The sequence below is a fragment of the Sander lucioperca genome, chromosome 19, assembly GCF_008315115.2.
Source record: "Sander lucioperca isolate FBNREF2018 chromosome 19, SLUC_FBN_1.2, whole genome shotgun sequence".
NCBI lineage: Eukaryota > Metazoa > Chordata > Actinopteri > Perciformes > Percidae > Sander > Sander lucioperca.
In genome coordinates this window covers 9,197,405-9,221,884 of record NC_050191.1, presented here as the reverse complement: position 1 = coordinate 9,221,884, position 24,480 = coordinate 9,197,405, and the positions used below count along the sequence as shown (strand labels likewise).

At 39.5% G+C, this 24,480-nt stretch overlaps 1 protein-coding gene across 1 annotated transcript; it reads right to left on the bottom strand.

Moving 5' to 3' along the window:
* Window positions 1–1,283: 1,283 nt before the first annotated feature.
* On the bottom strand, window positions 1,284–23,345 carry scara3 (scavenger receptor class A, member 3). Its single transcript, XM_031322282.2, has 12 exons — window positions 22,818–23,345; window positions 13,176–13,211; window positions 12,775–12,816; window positions 11,724–11,843; window positions 9,513–9,593; window positions 7,746–7,864; window positions 6,741–6,985; window positions 6,086–6,305; window positions 4,546–4,634; window positions 3,974–4,166; window positions 3,263–3,440; window positions 1,284–3,190 (listed from the first exon to the last, which is right to left on the bottom strand). Exons 1-12 carry the CDS (start codon window positions 22,822–22,824, stop codon window positions 2,715–2,717), a joined length of 1,806 nt encoding a protein of 601 aa, XP_031178142.1. The 5' UTR covers window positions 22,825–23,345; the 3' UTR covers window positions 1,284–2,714.
* Window positions 23,346–24,480: the final 1,135 nt, after the last annotated feature.

Here is a 24,480-nt window from a genome sequence, read left to right as displayed (position 1 = left end):
GCAACATTAGCACTCAGTTGGAGTCTTGTTTCCACATCTTGAATACACATTTAAATCTGAGACTCTTTAATTTTGAGCTACAACAAAGATGGCAGAACATCCAAAGTCATTATGTTGTGTTCTGGTGTGTAAACAACAGCAAATTAACTCAATGACGATGTCCTTTTTTTTTAATTCATAAGATAAAGTGTTGAAATTACGCACTAAAGTAGCGTGGGAAGATGTAGATCTCATGACACCAAAGGTTTTTCACACTAACAAATTTCACACTAATAACTAGCTAGAGAGGTAACCTATAAGCATAGTGAGGGCAGCAGAATCATATTTGAAGAAAATATTTGATATTTTGTCAATCACTAGTCATTGGTCTTTGGGGTTTTAGTGAATGTAAAGTCCTGTCCTTCTCTTTTTCACATTTTCTATAAATTCCTACTCTTTCTTCCATTGTCTCTTTGCTTTCTCTCTTGTGGCTGCATGTGGTGACATCTGTTATACAGTGCCCTGTCCAACAGTTTAGCCACAGTCCTGGTGATTTATGGCTCCACATGTGGGAATATTTTTTCTGCAGGAGGTCTCCCTCACCACAAGCAGAGAAATGGTCTGACGTGTGAATAAAGCATTCAAATATTCTGACCTGTAGGCTATAAATCTAATCCTGGATTTTATATTAGCCGTATTTTCCTGCTTCATAGATCTGAAAGAGCAGCGATTTTACACCTTTGCTTCAGGTTTCTGAGGTGAAAAAAGCCAATGATTTAGGGAAAATGTTCCATGCTCATATGCAGCTGTAGGGACTGCAGGAATACGGGATTAGGGTGGATTCTTGAAGGAAGTTTTTGTTGGAGATCAGGTTCCTAACATCCCACAAGGCCTGTCATGTTCCAGCACCGAGAATGAGAGGGAAATGTGAAAATATTAGTCAGCAGGAGATCAGGGCAGCCTGCTGCAAGGAGGTTATCAGCTGTTTTTTAACATCAACACACCCACATACGACTGTTTTAGACATTAATGTTCACTGATGTCACATTAAAATATTGTGAAAAGTATTTTTAAGAGGATAAATGCTTTACATAAGCATAACAAATGTACTAGATTTTACTATGAACTTCAAAATGTTAATTGTAGGGCACATTTTTGTCGAGTACCTATGTTAATGTAAATCGACCTCAAGAATCTAATGGGAGGGGTTTGATATGTGTTTTGAATTAATGGCTACTCCTTTTCCCCTTACAGGGCAACAATAGCATTCTGCTCTGGAAGTACAGTAAGACACTTACAAAAACGAGTGTTAAAAAAGCTTTATTGAAGTTCGATGCAAGCCAGTCGCATCTCATTACAACACACAGGTTTACAAAAATAGTACGTTCCCCTTTTTGTAAGACGTTTTTGATGTAATATAAAAAGTTATTATGTATGTATCATAAAACCTAAAACCTCTTACTGTATAAGTCATTATTCTGCTATCACAAGTGTTAATACTCTGGTGTTTTATAGTTTATTACTTCAAACAAAACATTATTATTCATTTATGTGGTAAATGAGTGTCATGACCTTCCTAGCCTTCATACCTCTTACAAGGAATAGTTCAACATTTTGTGAAATATGCTTATTTGCTTTCTTTCCATGAGTTAGATAACAACATTAATACCACTTTTGTAAGGTAGAGTGGTATCCATCTTCTCAAGGAACTAAAAGCGCCCGAGTGTATTTCCCAAAATGGTCTCACAATCGTGTCAACGGGAATCAACGATCACTCTTACAGCAACAACAGAAGCAAATGTTGCTAACAATGTAAAACAAAGGTAATCAGAGCACAAATTTAGGCCATTCATTTAAACCCTTATCATAAAAGGACAGCGTTGCCCAGAAGATAAAAGAAATGTCTTCAGAGTACCTGCTCTGAATGCCTGTAAAAGTTTTCACACTTTCAGAACCAATAAAGTGCCAGCCATTAGAAAAGGATGTGGCAATGTGTACATTATGCAACAAACAAAGAGATATATTTTCTGTGCCCATATAGTAGTGCATGGGAATGTAAACCTTTGAGTAGTCTGTAGGGGAAAACACCAATACTTTAGTCCAAATCTGTGGTTCACAGCTCTCCTATTTATTATGCCCCAAGAGACTTTGGTGGCTTGACAACAACCTCAAATATTTTCATCACTTCCAGTACATTCAACTAGGCAAGACTTCAATAATACATGTGTTATTTTATTCCTTTTAATCTCATCATCTAAGTTTCAATTCTGGTAAACTCTCATACTATATCATCATATATGGACAAAACTTGTTGTCTTTTGGTATTCTTTGGCTTTTGTTTACAAGGAAACACTCATCAAAAGTAGTAATGAGACACGTGTTGTGGCAGTTTTCTCCACCATGTTCATATTCTGTCCAAACACAGTCCATTTCTGGCCTTCTTCTTTCTCGCTTTTCAAAAACAGTTCAATTCTGTTTTCTATTTTCTCGACCTTCCGCTTGGTTCATTTTATGTGGCCATGTCATAATATCAGGGGAATACCTCCTTCAAAGCGCCATCTTGAATTTGATTTGTCACATTTGTTCATTAAGTTCTCGATCGTCTTGCATAATCCCATAAAAATAGATGATTCACAATGGATGATATTCCTTCATCTATCTGTCAATAATTCTTCTTTGTACAGGACAAATCACCTCTGAGTTCACGTCTTCTAGTTACATCTTTCTACTGTCTCTTAGGCAGCAGGAGTCACGGTCCACTGCTGGGTGTTGATTCGGACATGGGGGTACGGCAAACCTGGAGGTCCAGGGGTTCCAGGTGGTCCAGCTGGCCCTATTGGCCCTGGTTTCCCCCTTGCTCCTGGAGGCCCAATGATGCCTGGTAATCCTGCCTGACCCTGGATCCCTGGAGCACCTGTGGCTCCTGGAGGGCCTTCCATACCTGAGGGGCCAAGGTCACCTTTCTGGCCTTTCTCACCAGCTGGTCCTGGCGGGCCAAGAGACCCTTTAGCTCCTTTGATTCCTACTGCCCCTTTATTGCCACTGGGGCCCGATTCACCTGGTGCTCCTTTGGGCCCAGGAGAACCCTTCTCTCCGGCCGTTCCACGGACTCCTATAGGGCCTCGGTCGCCTTTGCTCCCAGTCAGTCCCATGGGTCCTTTTGAGCCGGTCTCACCACGGTTCCCTTTGGGGCCTGGTACTCCAGGAGCACCTATTAAGGATAACGGTGAGGTTAAGTTAGAAAATAAAGTGCACATTGCATATATGGCAACATCTACTGTACCTTTTACTATAGTGAAGTTCTTTATGAGCTGGATATGGTGAACATCCACAAGCTTCATCTCCTCCATCACCATGGACAGGTTCCTGACGTCCACGTCCAGTCGGACATTCAACAACATGTTTTGCTGTCTCAGTGTGTCGGCCAAGTGGAGGAGTAGCAAGACGGTGTTGTTCAGGTTCTGCACATATGAGGACGAGGATGTGAGGATAAAGATAAGAAGCAAAATGAGAAAATCCGTAGAAACACAAACACAAAGAACCGGCAGAGTAGATGAATGACAAAGGGAAGGAGAAACATGCTAAAATAAAGTAAGGAAAATTTCAAAAATTACAAATCATCTTAGTTAACATTTAAGCTAAGTGATATGTCATCGCTGTCAATAATATCAAGGAAAAGTGCATGAGCATTTTTAACGAACAAATGAAAGATACTTGCTAGCTATAGCTATCTTTTTATTATTTTGTCCTGAAGTATCAGAGCTCCAGCTGCACATGGGTCACCAGACACAACTTTACATTTAAGGAGCTCACACTCACACTCATTGGCTCTATAGAGGAGGTTTAAAAAAAAAACTTTTCAAGTATGGTACTATATGGTTTACTATAAAACATTTAAACATATAATCTCTCACTGTGCAGGACTACAGCTCTCACCTGTGTATTTGTCGATGGATACATAAGCAAGAGGAAAGAAATCTTTTGTGTTTACTACCTGTAGATCTTCAGTGTGTCTGCCCATGCGACTCTGGCAGGACGAGCTCTCGATGTTGATGTACTTATACATGCTCTGGACGTGGCTCACGGTGGCGTTGATGCTGGAGGAGATTGTGTCGATCTCCATCGAGATGGAGTTCAGACGACCATCCAATGCAGAGAAACGCTCACCTGTCCGGTTCTCATAGTACCTAAAGAGGGATGGTTGAGGATGGTAACAGTGTCTGTTTTTACTTTTCCTGAATGATAATGCTCTATCTTTCTATGCCTGCATGTCTAGTGTGTGTGTGTGTGTGTGTGTGTGTGTGTGTGTGTTTATTAACACATTATATATTCATTGTGCTGTGGGGACATCTGTTCACAATGTCACATGTGGGGACTCACCTCCCATCGGAGACAAAAACTCTGGTCCCCACAAGGTTAATCATTACTTAAGAGTTGACTTTAGGGTTAAAGCTATAATTTGACTTAGGATAAGGTGAACGTAATGGTAGGGATCAGGCATCAAAGGTTACGGTTCACCAACACAATGTCCTCTTGAATGTAGTAGTAGTAGTACACGTGTGTTACCTGGAATGGTAGTGAAGGTCATGCATGTTCTCCTCATGTTCATCCATGAAAGACGTCACATTGTCAAGCTGCATCTGCAGGTTCATCACCTGAAGGAAACACAGACATATGTTATATTTTTTTGTACTTGCGAGGACCCTCATTGACAAACCATAAATTCTCATATAAAGGACATTAACAGTGTTTGGGGTAACGCGTTACAAAGATTACATTTGTCCGTAACGCAGTAATGTATCGCATTACTGCTGATAATTTCAGTAATCACATTACAGTTACTAATCACAACAATCATTGCGTTACTTGCGTTACTGGCTATCCAACTCATCTGCATAATGGGAGGAGAGAAAAACAAATCAAACGTCCTTTTACGTGCGTGTTTGCGTAACACTCGTCAGACCTCACTCCGGACTTGATTTTCAACAGCAGGTAAACAAAGCAGAGATGAATAGGCTGGTGGCAGCATACATAGTGGGGGAAATGTTGCCTGTTTCAACAGTGGAATCACCGTCTTTCCGAAACATAATGGGCAAGATACAGGTAGTGAAGAGTGGATGGCCGCCATCAGACAGGAAAATTTTAATTTTTATTATTTATTATTTTATTATAGTAGGTGTCAACTACCGCTGACATCTGGACTAGCCACAATACAAGCTTTTTAGGCATGACTGCCCACTGGATTAACCCAAGCAATTTCCAGCGTGAAAAAGCTACAATTGCCTGCAAAAGAATACAACACATATATTATCTTAGCAGTACTGGCAGGCTGGTCACTGCCAGTCTGCCAGTACTGTAACCTTGTTCTTGACAAATTTTGGGCTGATGTTCACAACTTTGTTGTTAGCTTTGTGGTATTAAAGAGCATAAAAGAGAGATCCTGTGTATGTCGTCATGGATTTGTGTTGATCGGGATATATGAGGTTTAACTTGAGGGTTTTTTTTTTAGATACTTTATTGATCCCCAGGGGGGAAATTACATTTTTTACACTCTTGTTGATATATTACATATTACACACAGGCCCGAAATACACACACAGGACCTATACATGCACTAATGGAGAGATGTCAGAGTGAGGTGCCTTGAGCAGTTAGGGGCTTGGTGCCTTGCTCAAGGGCACTTCAGCAGTTCCCAGTGGATGAACTGGCACCTCTCCAGCTACAAGTCAACAGTCTGTTCTTGGTCCGTACAGGGACTTGAACCGGCAACCCTCCGGTTCCCAAGCCAAGTCCTACGGACTGAGCTACCGCTGCCCCTAAATTATGGTGCATCTCAGGTGATGTTATGGAGTAATCCAAAAGTAATGTAACTAGTAGTGTAACTAATTACTTTCAGCAGTAAGTCATTTAGTAAAGTAAGGCATTACTTTAAAAAAAAGTAACTAGTAATGTGTAATCCATCATTTTTTTGGAGTAACTACCCCAACACTGGTCATTAATAAAGGCAGAGTAACAAAAACTTTGAGGGGAGTAAACTTACCTGAAGCCTACAACAACAGCACAGTACAATAGTTCATATCATAATCACTAATGCACACACACACACCTGCTGGGCGAGGTCGTAGTACATCTCAGTGGACATGGCGATTCTCTGGTGATCAGCTACGATGTTGTTTTGGAGGAAGCGCATGGTTTGCGTGGTGCTGCTGGTGTTGGATTTGATGGTGCTCAGAACTCGGCTGTAGTCCTGCCAGTCAGTGGTCAACTTCTGGAGGACCAGAGTCTCCTCATCTGCTTTCCTCTGCAGGGCATCGATCCACATTGTACTGGAGAGCAGAGGAGAACAAAGAAGACATGTGAGGTGCAGTGTTCACATTATTTAGCTTTTTACTTACTATGGAAGCAGCCAAAACTAAATGATGAGTAGATATTTGAATAAACCACTACTAAATGTATCTACCTTAATGAAGGAAAAACATAAAATCATATGAATACTAGTAGTAGTAGTGTTAATTTTGTGAAGGACAATTGTGGGGAAATATATTTGTTTTTCATGACGAAGATGAGAAGTTAAAAAAACGAATGTTGCTGACAAAAAAAGAGGTGACTAAAATGGAATTTTAAAATAAAATCTAGAACAAAATTGTATCCATTTTTGTAGAAACAATCGAGCAGAAGAATTGATGTGTCACATATCGATATCTGTGTTTAGAGTATTTGGCCATCTCTCTCTTCATCTTCATCTTCATCTCTTCATTCACCTGAGTGCCACAGTCGTGTTGACTTGATGCGCTGTAGCTTTGATATCGTACTGATCCTCTGCCAGCGTCTTCATTTTCTCTTCAGTTTCCTCGATCACGTCCTTCCAGCCTTCCACCCGATCCAGGTATCTTTCCAGCGACTGGTTGAGAAGTTTGATCGACATAAAGTGGTTTTGCATGTCGCGTGTCAGCCGGTTGCTGGTGGTCTTAAGTGTGGTCTGGGTCTGGGAGGCCTGGTCGAGGACCTGGAGGGGGACCGGGATCAAAGAGGCAGACTTAGTGATCAAAACTTTATGTAAACATAGGCTGTATCCAAGTTTAAAAAGCAAAGAATGTGAGGATTTGCTGCTTTTCTTCGTTTTATAACCTAAAGTGCTCATATTATGCTTTTTGGCATTTTCCCTTTCCTTTATTGTGTTATATATCTTTTTTGTGCATGTAATAGGCTTCTAAAGTGAAAAAGCCCAAAGTCCACCCCAAAAGGACTTACTATCTCCAACAGAAAACACTGTTCACAAACTGCTCCAAACAGCTCTATTGTAGTCCAGCCTTTACTTCCATGACGAACGTGTGTCACTTTGTAACACGTTATAATGCTCGCCTAGCTGAACGTGTGTCACTTTGTAACACGTTATAATGCTCGCCTAGCTGCTAGCGTGGCGCGCCCTCATACTCTGCAACTGACTAGCTTGTAGTGCTGACCTAGGTACTGCGCATGTGCGACTCCCAACAAAGATGGAACAGAAGTGTGATACCTCACTCTGTAGCTAAAACAGAGAGCTCAACACACAGGGTGAAAAGAGGAGCTGCAGCAATGTGTAGTACAACAGAAAATATGGTGAATATGGTTTTTGAAAATTAAACCATGTAAACCTATTCTGATATAACCTCTAAATACAATTATGAACCTGAAAATGAGCATAATATGAGCACTATAACAAATTAAATGTCTTTGGGTTTTAAGCTTTTGGTTGAACACAACAAGCGACTGTCACCATAAAGTACCTGCTCCTGTCCCAGTATCATTTTCTGGATGTCTTCAAACTCCCTCTTCAGCCTGCTGATCTCCTCGCTGTACAGAGTCACATCCAGACAGCCTGAACAGTTAGAGGTGGAGCTCAGACCTGAGAGATGGAGTCAGAGAAAGGAAAGGAGAGTAGATGAGAGACAGTGAGGCAGATGGATGAAAGTTCTAGATGTATGTATATCATATACGAGCTTCTGGTAACCATATGTGTGAGAGAGAAAAAGATCTTTTGAGCTCCCCTGACATCACACTGAATCATCTGTACTACTTCACACTTCATGAATGATCTTATGCAGGGTCTATGTAGTTGAAAAAACAATCAGACCACAAGGTCCATTTAGTGGCTGTTCAGGTTCATATGATTTTCCTCAGCAGATGTCACCAAATGTAATTTTAACTTTACCAAACAGCTACTAAATGAACATTGTTGTGAGATCTGTGGTGGAATTTCCAGAAACACCATGTTGTGGTATGATGAGACTAACGGAAAGCTTAGACAATATCAGGTCATTCATAGGTCACAGGTCAGAGGACGAGAATATTCGGCCAGTCTCTAATAACCAAACCTGTTCATGTATAATTATGTTTGTCTCTACAGACTCAAGGAGTGTAGACAGCTGCATGATAAGGGAATGTTTTGTCTCAGGACTGTCTCCTTTTGTAGGTCGGTGGGCCAGCCACACTTTAGCATACTTACCAGAGAGAGAGATAGGCTGAACTAAGCTTTAGCATCTGTGTTTGGGCGCCTGCAATATCTATGTTTACCTTAAAGGTTCAGCTAAACGTAACGCCTCCAGCATGATGTTAGCCAAGCTGGCATCAATCATAGGCAACACCTCTCACCCCCGGCACGAGACTGTGAGTTCCCTGAGCAGCTCTTTCAGCAGCAGACTGCTGCACCCTCAGTGCAAGAGGGAGTGCTACCGCAGGGCCATCATTCCAGCAGCAGTCAAACTCCTTAATACAACATTATAATGTCCTACAGTCCTACATATTACTATTACTATTATTACTCTTATTCTATTTTTTCTATTTCTTATATTTTCTTCTTCTCTTATATTCATCTTATTCTGATATGTGTACATTTTTTTAATTTTTTGAGCTACTGTAACAAGGGAATTCAATAAAGTCTATCTTATTTCATCTTAAAATGGAAACTTCAACATCTATGTTTCAATGACAATTGAAAGAGTAGCGAACACTAGAGTGGTAGTAGTAGTAGTAGTAGTAGTAGTAGTAGTAAAAAGATCCAGAGTAGCTACTAAAAGGAACCTGTGGTAAGATGGTTTTGTCGAGGTCATGAATGAACCTCTCAACAATGGACAATCTCAAATATCTACACAAATAAATACATTTTTACAGTGCCAGAAAACAGTCATTTTAGGCCCTTTTAGTGCTGTAAATTAATCGATTTAGGAAACTTCTGAACTACTTCTGCATAAGAGTCTTTCCATTAGTATTGTTTTCCCATAACGTGGGTCTTTGAGGTCTCCCTGATTTAAAAAATGACCATTTGCGGGTGCCTGGTTAGCTCACCTGGTAGAGCGGGCGCCAATATATAGAGGTTTACTCCTCAACGCAGCGGCCGCGTGTTCGACTCCAATCTGCGGCCCTTTGCTGCATGTCATTCCCCCTCTCTCTCCCCTTTCAAGTCTAAGCTGTCCTATACAAATAAAGGCCTAAAATGCTAAAAAACAAATAAAAAAAAGAAAAAGACCATTTGTAAGTAATTGTAGCTACTTCACCTTCTATTCTTTGCTGAACCCGGGTTATCGTGTTGTGGTAGACCAACTCCTCCTCAGACAGGTTGTCAACCTTCCTGAACACTGGAGACACAGCAACATTGATTAAGTTAAGAGGTTAAAAAAAAAAAAAAAAAAAAGGTTTAAGGGTTATAAAATGTCATACTATCATTCCTGAGTTCAGGAATTACATTTCAGTGAAGAAACATGGTCTTGTGAAAGTCAGTGCAAGTTAATTGAATTCAACATGCAAGTAACCATGCAAATAACCATGGAGGATGGTTCTGAACGCTGTGGAGTGGATACAAAAATGATTAACATCAGCAGTACATTGGTGTTAACAGGATATAGGAAGTATTTTAAGGAGTAAAAACAGGAAGTTGTAATTTAAGCCCTGACAACAAAACACATGAAATTTTCATTGGCTAACAAATGTAACCAAAACACTGATGAATGATGGTTTAGCCAGCTGGCCACATCATGCTCTCCCAACATATTTCCCAAGAGAGCAACAACAATTTAGTGAGCATGAGGTTCTGTGTGTGTAGTGTACATTTGTGAGAGTGCAAGTTTGTATTATGTGTATTTTGTTCTTCCACACATCCTAAGCCCTGACTCAGGGGATTAATGCAGGTCTGTTTCACAGTGTTTGCATATATAAATGCTTCCACATGCATGCACATACCACCTGCTCTACTGTATTAGCTGCTGTGACAGTGACGCTGAACATAGCTCGGGGCTTTTGGTAAACTCTGTGCAACAATGCTTAAGTAATATTCTTATAGTTTGTGTGTAAATCTACCACCACAGATTTCTACACATGCATTACCAGCAGTATTTGTTTTTTAATGCTTTGGATGTTATGACTTGTCAAAAAGCATTTTTACTCCAAACTCTTCATTTTTTTCCCATGAAACAAGGGACCAAAACATGTGTTAGTTTGTTACTTAACATATTTTTGCTGAAGAATGTTTTTTGGTTTTTTTTATAAAACAGATGTTCAGCAGGGAACATAAAATCAAAGGTTATTTGTTTCTGTTTTTCCTTGTGCACATGCACAGTTGGGAGTTGCAGCCAAGTGAAATATCTTTTCTGTTTATACTTAGGTTTCCAGGGCTTTGGTGTTGTACAGCTGCGCTGGAAGTTGACACAAACATAATGTGAGTTCTGTTTCTGTTTGTAAAGCAGTGATTCTGTATAGGTGGTGTGCATGTTATATGTGTGTTGGCATTAGTATTGTGTAAATGTTGATTCAATTGTCTTTGCCGATGCTCAGTATACTATATAAAAATGTTGACATTTACAAAATGATAATTATGTTTCCCCAGAATATTGATCTTGTCTACAGGATGCTGAAATGCTCCATTGAAATTCAGGATGACACTCCATTTTTGTGCAGACATTTCACTTGGCAGCGAAACATGTCATATCATTATAATGTTAAACGTTTACCTGCTAGCATCTAACAGCTGGTATTACTTAAACTCTTCTACCATCAAAATGGATGTACTCGATATTATTGGTAGTATAAATAACAAAAAATGGTGTTTAAATGTATTTATGTGCAGTATACATATACACATATTTTCTTTCTCTGACTCTTTGACATCCAAATACACTTTCACCAGTGTAATATATGGAGATATATTTGGGGGATGGGTGTCACCAGTAGTCCTGTTCTTTTTTTCTTTTTTTCTTTAGTGAGCTATTTATTTTTATTTAAGTTGTGGGATTTTACATCACTCTCACCAAGCCCCACTCTCTCTCTACTCTTGAGATCCCCGACCGGTAGTAAAAGATAAAGATTTATGGCTTTCAAACCCAATAAAATGTGATGTTAATGTGAAAAGCATCTGTTGGTGCTGAGCAGCTGTCAGGTAAAACATGGCACACGGGGCCCAGGACCACAATCATTTGATCTATGGGAGTTACTGCAAATGGGCTGTGTTTTATTAAGACCCACACATTCATAGAAAAGTATGATCTTTTCCCATGACAAGCCTACTTCTCAATGGAGAGTGTCAGCATTAATTGGTGGAAAAATCTAATTAAACACAGGGCTGTTGACTGCATCCAACCTTAGAGATTAGTGTATCTGTGGGGGAGTCAGGGAGATAATATCTGAGGGATTTTTGGCTTAGAGACTTTTACTTCACAGGATTCATTGATTTTAACCTGATTGTTAAAAAAAAAAAAAAAAAAAAAAAACCTCACCAAGGGAAGCCAGCACTGCCACAGTAATGATGAGGAATGCAACAAATCCATAGAGGACTTTGACAGCCAGCTGGAGAGAGTGGCTCTGCTGGCACCTCATACAGCCACCTCTGCTACGACCTGGAAGAACAAGAATTAAATATACACAGAAATTAAAACAATCAGAATCTGATAAGTATGTGTGCCTACATTTGACTTGATGTGATTATTCAACTTTGTTGAAATATGAGTTATAATATCAGTTTTTGCTGATGATACAATATAAATGTATTACAATGTAACAACAATACATGTGCTTAAGTATCAGACTTAAAAGTATAGTAGTCATTATAGGAGAATGGCCCTGTTTAGAGTGTTATGTAACATTATTATTAGGGCTGGAAGTACTGATTATTTCCATTATTTATTAATCTGCCAATTATTATCTTGATTGACAAAATTAATGGTTTGATCTATATAATGTCATCACAATTTCCCAAAGCTCAAGTTGACGTTTTCAAATTACTTATTTTGGCCAACTTACAGCTCAAAACCAAAAGTTATTTAGTTTACTATCATAGAATACTGAGAAAATGCATTTGTTCCTTAAACATGATTAATCTGTTATTAAAATAGTTGCTAATTGTTATACAATAATGTATATCTGATCATTTTTACTGATAGCAGCATTTTAATGATGTATGGCTGAAGTGGAGCTCATTTTAACAGCTTTAGTCGTACTTTAATCTCTAACGATGCAACATATTTTATCAGATGTTTTGTTAGAAAAATCTGAGAAATTGTAACTATAGCTATTAAATCAATAAATGTAGTTGAGTCATTATTTCCTTCTGAAATTAAATGAAATGAGTGTTGTCATCGCAGTCACACTCAGGCATTTATACACAAATAATGCACACACATGGCTTATGTGTACACAGTATGTCATTGGTGGAAAAAAACATAACGCAGATTACATTATTTACATTTGTTTATTTAGTTGTAGTTTGACAGTGTGTGTGTGTGTGTGTGTGTGTGTGTGTGTGTGTGTGTGTGTGTGTGTGTCCTTCACCTCTAAATGAAGGCATTTCCTCCTCTCCAGTGAAATCCTCCTCTGAAAAACAAGGAAAAAAAATCATACATGATAATTTGAAAACACAATGTTCTACTACTGACCAAATATTCATGGAATATAAAAGCTTTAATATTTTTTGTAAATACCTAAAAGGGAGTCACATTATTCACTCAGCAGCACAATTCTCATAAAGCATGCAAAAAAATGTCCCAAAATTATTTTAAAGTGCTCATATTATGCTTTTTGGTTTTCCCCCTTTCCTTTATTGTTATATATCTTTTTGTGCACAATATAGGTTTACAAAGTGAAAAAGCCCAAAGTCCACCCCAAAGGTACTTACCATCTCCAACAGAAAGCTGACATTTATGTTTCTTACACAATAGAACCGTGATCATTACCTTTGAAAAGCTGGTTCTCGTATCCTCCATAGTTGTCTGCCAAATAAGAAAGAAACAGAGAAAAAATAAAGGCATTTAACTGACTGAAACCAATTCTGCTGGAGCCACTAACAAGATGTATTACTCCTGTCATTAATCATACAAACCTCACAATCCCCCACAGCCTCCCCATGAAGTCTCTGCATTTTACTGAGCATATTCAGCATGAAGCTGCTATCTCAGCACAATAAAAAGGGAAGGTTTTTGTTCTCCTCAAATGTTTTCTCTGCTCACTCAGGAGGAATCAGTCCCACAGTGGTGGAAAGTATGAGAACTGTTGTTAGTTTTGTGTGCTGATTCTGGTAGGAGTATTGTGTGTCTGAGGAGGTTGTCATCACACACTCTTTGCTCGAAAGGACTGAAATAAGAAGCATGATGTCCACAGAATGTAACCAGAGGGCCTAATAAACCACACAAGGCCTACAAGGATACATTCAACGTCATGTTTTCATAACTGTATGTAACAGTAATGGACTTTATGCAACATGTCATTAACTGCACACCACCCAAACTGGTACCCAACCCCCACACCTTTAGCACTTTGGGCCCTATCTTGCACCTGGCGCAGCGCAATACCCGTTGCAAGTGTCTTCGCTGGTTTAAGACCGACGCAGTTGTCAATTTCCCATCCAGCACCCACGTCGTTTAAATAGCAAACGCACCTGCGCCCATCTGAGCGCCCATGGGCGTGCTGGTCTTACAGGGAGGTGTGTTCAGGTGCATTCTTGGCGTATTGCTATCTTGAGGCAGCGGAAAATGATCGCGACATTGACCAACAAAAACCTGGTCTAAAGTCAGTAACGCAGCATTTCATTGTTATTTTAACAGCACATTAGTAAAATGCGTACGCACACTATGCTTGTTACACACACAGGGACGTGCAGCAGCACACAAACATGCAAAAGATTAAAAATACAGATATTACAATGTGAAATAGTATTATTGTTATGTTATTATGGTTACTGGCGCTTTCACTTCACGCACGAGCAGATCAGTTTCTTCTCCTGAAAATCTCTCCTTCCTGCTTAGCAAATCCACCATCATAATAGCAATGTGCCAAGGTACAAATGCGCCTGGCTTTTAAAAGGGTACAAACGCTTGTGCTTAGATCGTTAAAATAGGGCCCTTTATGTTAAGGAAGCAAAAACACTTGCTAGCTGCAGGGGAGGCTGTTCCTGAAGGAAAAGAGCTGGGTAACACATTCATATACACTCATAGACAGGAAAAAAGAGGTTTGGCAGGTTGCTGACAAGCTGAAGAGAGACAATTGGACACTCTGCAATGGTGCTGTGTTGACACTGCCAAAGGAGCTGGCCTTAAAGCAAACAGTGTTAGACTGCGGAAACATTGCTGTATAATGTAAACTATGTGGTTGCACGTTACTGCCGACCTGTTCCTGAAAATGAGCACAGCTAAATTACTTTGCAATGGCGTTTCTGATTGTGAAAATGTGGAAAATGTGTTGACTGAGTCTAGACAGATGTGATGTAATCTAAAAGGAATATTCTACCAAAATCATAAAATAATCACCAACTATAAGCTTTAAGATGGCTATGAAAGGTTTCAAGATTTCTCCTTGTTGTATATTAATGAGCTTCACGTTAGCTCAGGCAGAGAACTGACGCCATGGTTGGTATCAGCTGCTCATTCATCAGCTCACTGATAACATCCAATAATATTTACACTGGTAGAACAGCAGCCTTTATAATGTCCTACCTATTTTGGTGAAAATATCGCTAAATATTGGAACATAGTAAGCATATGATGGTTTGAAAGGAACTGGGTCGCTGGGTTGGAATCCATTGTAGTTGTTCTGAATCCAAGCTGAATACCCCAGACCCCAGAGGTAGTGCTCAATAACAGATTTTTGAAGAAGAGACTGCGTCAGAAGGTGCGATACTCAATGTAAGGGACACAAAGTGCTAATAAGCAGATGTATAAAGTGTGACTTGTGTTGTCTGTCACTCCCACTGTGCAACCTTAACTTCCCTTTAGTGTGTTTTTATGTAAGTGAAAAAATGGTGTAACTGTAAGTGTGGATTTCCTCGTTTACAGTTCATGTTCAGTTGTAAAAAGATATTTTATTTTTCAGGTTTATTTCATTTCTCAAGCCAGTAAAAAAAAAAACATTTTTGAAACCAAAATGTTTGCTGTGGATCAATATCTGTGGTTAACCACATAATCAGTTCAAAATGAAGAGGTCTGGTCTCTCCCTGGGAGAGAACAAGAGAAAAAATGGCTGGGAAGTGAATAAAACCAGGAGCAGTTGCACACAATGTCTGATGAAGATCTAAAGTGTCAAAGACATCATTTGTCATAAATAAAGATTTTTCAAAACATTTGTATTCATCATGTATTCCACACTTCTACACGAATGTTTTAGTGCAAATGTTTTTCCTTAAACTGTATATTCGCAATCAAAGTTTACCTTCATTCAGTGTCTGTGAGAAGCAAATTACAGTCTGCACGCACTGTAGCATTATGGGATAGGTGGTGACACAAACAGGGATGTTATTTGAGAAATATGCTTCAACCAAACAACGAAAAAGAAAGGATAACGCCCATGATGCAATCTTCTAAAAAAAAAGTAAAGTTTAGATAAGTATACAAACTGAGTCTGAGTCACAAAACACTGAGGCTGACATTATGATGGAGGAGGAGGAGAGAGCAAAGTAGGAGAGGTGAAGGCAGCCATCTTCAAAGAACTAAAAGACAGGAATTAAGAAAGTACGTTAAAAGATAGAAAGTGAGAAAGAATTGCTGACAATTTGTCCACGCAGAATATTTTAAAGTGAAAAATTGAGAAAACTCAGTCATTGCTTTGGTGTTGCCAAAACATCTCATGATAGTTCACAAGGACAAGGGGAGGGCTTTGACTCTACTGTTTTGGTTCACAGCAGCTGTTTCAGCAGAAACAAATTCTGATAAACCCATTACACACTACCTGCTCAACAACAAACAGCAGACATTTAGCAGCTAAAGAGAGTGAAGACCAACACGCAGCATGAATATTGGACTTTCATTGGCCAGCTTGCCAGAAGCATGACAAAATGAATGCTGATGTTGATCCGTGCCTCCTGGATATGTAAATATGTTGGTATCAACTTTATAAGATGACTGAAAATGTGTTTACAGCTTGTTCTGCTCAACCCAAGTGGCCAAAAAAGTTAACTACTTTAAATTGTGGAACACAGATATCATTATTCTGGGTTCCAGTGGAGAGTTTTCATGTCCCATATGGTGTAAATCCTGTTTCAGAGACTTTCCACCCTGATTTAAATACATTTCTGGGGGAAACTGAATTCCTGTCATTTTTGGACTTCTGTGGCATAAAAATGGTTGGATTCAAAGGTTTGAATGTCAGCACATTATTCGCTATTGGAAGCTGAAATTCCAAAATATCCCCATCAGTATCCACCCTCAAATATCTGCCTGCTCCTCGTTTATGTTTCTCTTCTTTTACCTCCCTACTTCTCCTTTTCTCTCTCCTCATGTTTCCCCCTGCTCTCTGTGGAAAGAACCCTCATGTCTGTCTCATTAGTGAGGAAGTGGACCTGTCCAACACTCACAGAGCAGAAATGATCTGGTCTGACAGCAGCAGAACAACGGCCCTTACCAGGTCACACCTATACAGTCAGGAAATGGCAACACTGAACTAATAAAAACTGTTTGGTTCTGTCTTAATCAGTGGACATACTCTTTTTTGTCAAATTCACACTTCAATTTGATTATGTTTCAAAGTTTCAAGTGGGTTGTACTTCATCAACAACCTCATTGGTCAGAAATTTGGTGCAGCAAAGCACAAACACGGAGCATCTGCCCTTCATGACGTGTTTAACAGATAACACACTTTACTTTCCTAAGTGGAAACAGACCATTCAAAACCACCATCAACAAGGTCCAACTGGTTTGGATTTGTGTGTTCTTTTCTGCTAAACAATCTGCATCAAGGGACAGTTTTTTCTTTTAATCTTTGCCTTTATTCCTGTGGATTACTGGATAATTTTACCTCTTTGGGGCTCTAAAAATATTGAAATATAAAGGGGCATTCTGAAAAGTAGCAGAAGACATATGCAATAAGTCACAAATACACCAACCTATGTTAGTCGATGCCCTCTGGAAAGATATAGAGAAGCGTTTTCTGATTTGATCCCCTTTTTTGCCAGGATGATGTTATTTGTTTGTGCTGTTGATTTGAGAAGACTATGGTTAAGGTTTGGTAAAGTTTAGATTAAAATCATGGTTTGGGTTAAACATAAAACAGTGAGACAGACTGAGGATGGACATGTTTGCAGCTTGAATACACTGCAGCAAGTGTGCACTTGTGCTGTGACAAGCAGTAAATATTCAGTAAGGATGTGTGGAGTGGCTTGAAAAATGTGTTTTCAAGAGTTTTTTTCTCCAAAGGATGTAGTACTGAACAGTGGATAATTCAATAACAGTACACCAAGATCAGGAAAATGGCCACATTTCCCAATTCTACCAAGAATACTAATAATATCACAAAGCTATTAAGTGCTGTTTTAACATCTGGTCCCTTGGTTTTGTAATTAACCTTAAAAGCAGCTCACCACTCTGCACTGGTCAAGGTCCCTGAACTGAAAATAACACTGCTGCTAGCCACAGAAATACTACAATACCATTATACATAGTATTTGGTGAAATAAGAACTACACTCCACGACCATAAGTACGTCGACACCCTAACATTACAATCATATGTGATTGTTTGCCTTCCCCAAACTGTTGGCAAAAATCAGATAAAAGATCTTCACACTGTACTGATAGCTCCTAGCTTTTTAAAGTTAATAGAGCAACGTTTCGATCTAACTGGGATCTTTGTCAGGCATATAGTCAAATCACCATCACAAAGTAGAACAATGTAGCAATGCATGTGCCGTTAAGAGAGTAAAACCTCAGAAAAAAGAAAATAGGAATACATGATCTCTAAAAAAAGATAATCCCTACAAAATCCTCTAAAAAAATGCTTTCAAAGCAACATTATATTCTTAACCATTTAGGTAGGAGCTTTTTGTTGTTTCAGTCAGTATACTGTACTGCATATTGCTGGTTCAGATGGTGTACAGAGGACCAGCCACTACACCTATGAAAATATCAAGGCAAGCAGCATAAAACAGCACACACAGGATATGAGACGGACATGTTACAGGTTAGTTTACAGAGCTTTTCTAAACATTTCTGATTGTTTCTAATCAGTTCCATATGGATACATGTACAGGTGAATGTGGGTATCAATTACAGAATTATCCACAGGGTTAGGAGGAAGCGAAGGCAAGGCTAGAAACTTCATAAAGTACAAAGAAAACCAAAAATTCAAGTATCAGGATGTTGTTCTTCACCCATATGGAGTCACTCAGCCCTTCTCCCTCCATTGTCGTTTGCCATTGGACCTTTGTGTTTGTGAGCGCAGCGCCAGGCCTGTAGTTGAGTCAGCTAACCATCAGCACCACTTCATGTCTGTGGTTCCTCTGTGGTGGTTCCTCTCAGGGTTTTTTTGGACTTTCCAAACCCCCTCCCCAGCCTGTCCCTCCCTTTATTCCCCTCTGGACTTTACTTTCGCCAGGGGATTGTGCAAAATGTTATCCTTGGTGAGTAGCGTGCCCTGAATGTCCTTTACCTCACCACATCACTCCCAAGATGCGATATAACGTGCAAAAAGAGATGCCCTCTCCATATAAAGATGCATATATCCTGTCATTAATTCATTTAAGTTCTTTTAACCAGAAAATTCCCCTCAAGAACCTCAGCAAATCCCAGCTTTCAGTGAAACCAGGAGTCACAAGATGGGCCCTGCTCCAGATCAGAGTGGAGGTCTGGACCACAACTCATAAAGCCAAATGAGTCCCTTTCCAAACCTCTGTTGACATCCAAGCCATTAAGGTGCCATCTGAATGGAATGTGTGGTCTCCTCGCTAAACTATAAACGCCTGGTATGTGTTGCTGCAGATTGAAAAGCTGAAGACTTGGACGAGCTATTACAAGAAATCGTTCTTTTTCTGTGGTTCGGCAGTGAAACGGGAGTTTTTCACAACCCCATAAACTTATCATGTTTTCTCAGGACCAAAACCATCTTGGACCGCCAGGCTGAGGCACAAAGACAAGCCTGGTTAGGTTTACAGGGCTTCGAGGACAAAGGGCGTGTACAATATTCTCTAATGCTTTATTTGCAGGCCTCTAACTATTTTTTACTTGCCCGGTCAGACTAAATGACGGAATAGCGTTGGTTAAGTTATGATCACTCAATCTAAACTGCGTGAATACAGCTCACTCTGAAACACCCACATTTCTCTGTGTATGCAGACATATACTGTATAAAAAACAGTAATACCTATATGTTCAACAAATTGTCAGCTCAAATGATGGGTGCTACTGTAACTTCCTGTTTACATAGTTGATTGTATTTGATTTTTAAGTTTTCATGAAGCAACCTGATCCAGTTAATCACTACTTTGAAACTAGCTACTAGTTAGAAAGAACTTTGAAAGGACTTTACACAGTTGGATTTATGAATAACTACTACCAACCCAATAATGGGTTTGGGGCATTGCTATGTTGAAACAGGAACACTGTTGACACAAAGTTAAAAGCAGAGAAATTTCTGAAAACCAAAAGTACACAGAACTATACGTGGACAGGAGTTTCCACTTACCTTTTGCTTTATCGGTATAAAAGTTACATGTAAAAGTAAAGAAAAACTAGTAAAAATAAACAGCTATCACTAACCAAGCTAATAACACCACTACCTTCTTAATTAAGTATTGAGTTGCTGCACACTCAATATTGTTATGTGTAACAGGAAAAAGTCCAGCAGAAACATTTCAGAAAATGAATCCAAGCGAGCACAAATAAATAAATGAAAAAGTGCACACTGCATACAGAGAGAACAAGTCAATATGACATTCTCATTTTTCTCCTTTCAATTTGATTGTAAATTTATAACGCTGCCACAGCAAAAGTGGAATTGAAAACAAGAAACTTAGAAAAGTCTTTTTGTATACTGTACCTCCCTTTCTCTTCTCACTCTTTCCTTCTCCTTTGCCAGCCATACACCTGCCTCACCTCCTCTCACTCCCCCCCTCTTCTCCAGCCCTATTAGGAATGTATGAGGCAGCATGTTTAGTTCTGGTCGGGCAGGGCTGGACCCGCTCTCAGCAAGACTGGAAACCACATCAACAGACCTCCTGTACTGTTTGGCTGAGGAGAGTACTGTATATGTTCTTCGGAGTTAATTTGCCGTAGCCTTGACTCGTAGGTCAAGGCAGCTTCTCTCAAGACTCGACAGGAGCCACAATTGAAGAGAAACAATGTGTCAACTTGAATTTTAGTTTGATTTGATTTCCTTTTCTTTTTTTTTTTACTAATAAGCTTTCCGTGATTTCCTGTAATTGGTCATGTAAAGTAAGTAAAATCCTCCACACTCTTCAAAGTCTGAAAAACGGCACTAAAACCCCAAGAACCCACATCATATAAACAAATAAAAAAAAAAACATATTGAGCAACTAAATTATTAAATGCTGATAACTAGAGTATTAACCTGCACCTAAATACATGTTTTTGCATCTTTCTACCACAGACGAAAATAAAACACTTACAACTAAATTATTTTGTAAAAGCTAAGTAAAAGAAGAAACTATGTAAAAAATAAGTCCTTAATTTCCGACAGAGGAAGTCATTTCAACCATCAAGTTTGCCGGCAGAATTGACAAGTGTTGCTAGCAGACTTCATTGGCTGTAGCTATTAGTAAGCTAGCTTATTGAGTTGGTCAAACGAGTCTATATCCACGACGTTCCATTTCCGGGATTGCTCCGGTGCCGCAGGAAATTCCACCAGATGCATGTCTTTTCGCCGATGTCCGTTTCTTTCAGCTTTCTTTGTGTTGGAATTTTAAACTCCAGTCGGCTTATGAGGACTATGGTTAACTGCTCCTCAGATCTCTGCAGGGTAAATCCAGACAGCTAGCTAGACTATCACGACTAAAACAACTTTTGAATTACACGTTCCACCTTAACAAGTTCCTTCCTGAGGCTATTTCGCAGTGGCTCCGTGCGGAGCTCAGCTCCGCCCATGACGATTGTGATTGGTTTAGAGAAATGGCAATAAACCAGAGCGTGTTTTTCTCCCATCCCGGAATGCTGTGTGGACTAGCCAGACCCTCCACCGCAGCGTGTGGAGGAAGGTCTGGCAAAGCGAGACTAGTCAAAACACTTCAGCTGGCTTTTAAATTTTTCCAGCTGACTTGTAAAAGGGATCTTAAATATAAACTTGATAGCCACATACATGATACTGTGCTAAAAGGCAATAGCTGATGCGATGTCCTGGCCAAAAGTAAGCACCTTTACCACTTGATGATCTATGTAGACGACATGTAAGAATCAGAAAGCAATTTATTGCCACAGTAGTTACCCTACGCTGAAGCTAACGCCAACTAAAGAAACAGCATTGTTCTTGTATTGCTGTGTAGAGCCAATTTGTTCTAGTATAATAAGGAAAAATGTAAGACCAGATTGTCGATTCATTCTAACATTTGTTTTTAACAGTTTTCACATTTAACGTTACAAGAGAAATATGGCTGTTAGGATGATGACTAAATGATCATGAGTAATGCTATCTCAGATAACTATGGCTGGGGTTGCTGGAGTGTAGTTACAGTTGCTATATGATTGGATAATTGCTGTTTGGGTTTAGTGAAGGGTCAATTAAAATGGCACTCAACTGAAACACCATAACAACAAGATCCAAGAAACGACACACCAAGTTTAAAAAGGGGAAATAATACTGTTAGAATTCAGTTAACAACAATAAATACAGAGATAGATCTGTATATATATAGATAGATCCATGCCAATGACTGTTGGTAATGAATATAGCAACATTTCTTGACATCTTTTCAAGCTGCTACCCCACATGTGGGATTAATTCCTGCTACCTCTCTGTTTTCCAGACTTTCCCACTGTATCCCCCCATCTCTGCCAGCCTTTCACTTCTCATACTATATGTCTGGGAACCATGTACGAGCCCCGGCTCTCTTCAAAGCCGGTGGCAGTTCTCCTTACATGCGAAGATGTGAAAAAGCTTGAATTCAGATGTTATGCTTTCACTCACCCTCTTTAAAAGGGGGATATTAAGTCAATCTGTGGCAGATTGGCAGGGCTAGAGAACAAATATGTTTTATGAAACAGGACTGTGGTGTGTGTGTGTGTGTGTGTGTGTGTGTGTGTGTGTGTGTGTGTGTGTGTGTGTGTGTGTGTGTGTGTGTATGTGTGTGTGTGTGTACGCACACACACATAGAGATTTAAAGCTGACTGATCAAAGTCTCACATCCAAGAACAACAAACCGACACTTTCTCAGGATCCATACTGCCAAGATTCACAGCAGATGTGGTTGCTAGTGCTCTGCGCAGGTGCCTGCCTGCATACCACAATGACAGATGCTGTTCCTGCCTACATTTTCTTCGTATTTTTGGCAAATGCACCAGGTATTGGTAAGAAATGTTTTTTTGCACGACTAGAGTAGGATGATGGGATTTGTAGGTGCTCAGAATGAACACAATATATCAGAAGTAATCAGTAAAAATACTCTACCTTTCATGGTTCCTTGCTCAAGAATCCTTTACAAACAACTTGTGGTCTAGTTTGCTGATGCTCAACTTGATAGTGGTGATATTGCAGTCCTCTGTACCTTTCTCTTTCACAAAGCAAGTGTCCAGGAACAACAACAAAAGGTAGTCTGCAATGTTGCCAGCAAACTCATTCGTAAAATGTTTTCCAGTTTTCCAAAGAAGGCCCAAAAGTCCAAAAATGTCTTACTTCCACATATTTGAAAATTGGTGAAAAATAAGCAAACACTCCAGGATACAGCCACATTAAATCGTATTCCATATGGGCAAAAAATGCACCTCTGCAACCTAATTTTAACCTGATTATTTCAAATATTCTTGCTCGTCTATCAGTGCTATAGTTCAAAGCTCCTCTAAAGTTTTGAACATGTGTGTTTGCCTGCAGATTTCTGGCATCATACCGCTCCCATCCAGAGCCTGAGGAAACTAAACCTCCTCAGACGGAAACCATGTGCAACTTTAGAGAGGGAGGGAGGAAACAGAGCAAGCGGGGATGGAGAGAAAGAAGAAGGGTGGAAAGAAAGTGAGAGAGAGATGGGAGGGGAACAAAGAAACTGGAAAATGAGGGAGGGACTGGAAAAGGGACAGGGTGAAAAAAAAAAGAAGAGAGGGAGAGGGAGGGACGGTCCATGTGTTTTGTTGAAAGTCAGTTTTGTGGCCAAGGCTAATTGCTAACAAATGTTTGAACATTGTGGAGTGAGCACCTTGAATATCTGTGGACTTGGCCTGCGAGACAGGAAAATAGTTTCTGTGAACACACACACACACACACACACACACACACGCACGCACGGACGCACGCACAAGCTTGCAATCTTCTCAGCTTGCTCCCACTCACCTTGACTACCATTGTATAAGACTTAACAGCAGGTGTAATATTCTCACCATCACACACATCCAGCTGATGAGGTATAGTATTGTGAAGTTTCAGCTCCTTAATTTCCTCTCCTGCACTCACTATGACACTTGAATATACAGTATATATACTACCAGTCAAAAGTTTGGGGTCACTTAGAAATTTCCATTTCACTCTATTATAGACAGAATACCAGCTGAGATCAGTTGCATTGTTTTTTTTAATCAGGGCAGCAATTTTCAGATTACATTATGTGCTTACATCATTGCAAAAGGGTTCTCCAATGTTTTCTCAGTTAGCCTTTTAAAATGATTTCAGATTAGTAAACAGAATGGGCCTTTGGAACATTGGATGAATGGTTGCTGATAATGGGCAATATAGATATTGCATTAAAGATCACCCACTTCTTTCTACAACAGTCCCTTTTGCAATTATGTAAACACATAATGTAATCTGAAAACTGCTGCCCTGATTAAAAAAACAATGCAACTGATCTCAGCTGGTATTCTGTCTGTAATGGAGTGGAATGGAAATTTCTAAGTGACCCCAAACTTTTGACCGGTGGTGTATGTATTCATACTAATCCACAAAATGTAAATATATCTCTGCTGTTGTGTTTGTTCAGACTTAAGCAGTGGTGGAAGAAGTATTCAATTTAGGATACTTAAGTAAAAGTAGCAAAACCACTGTGTAGAAAGACTCTACAAGTAAAAGTAAAAATGCATTAGCATCAAATTGTACTTAAAGTACCAAAAGTAAAAGGAGTCATTAT

What these genes read in the sequence shown, in the direction of transcription:
- scara3 (XM_031322282.2), bottom strand. An exon ending in GACACACTGAAGATCTACAG is followed by an intron (nt 3,441 to 3,973) that starts GTAGTAAACACA and finishes TCATATGTGCAG; the next exon opens with AACCTGAACAACACCGTCTT. An exon ending in GAACTTCACTATAGTAAAAG is followed by an intron (nt 3,191 to 3,262) that starts GTACAGTAGATG and finishes TATCCTTAATAG; the next exon opens with GTGCTCCTGGAGTACCAGGC.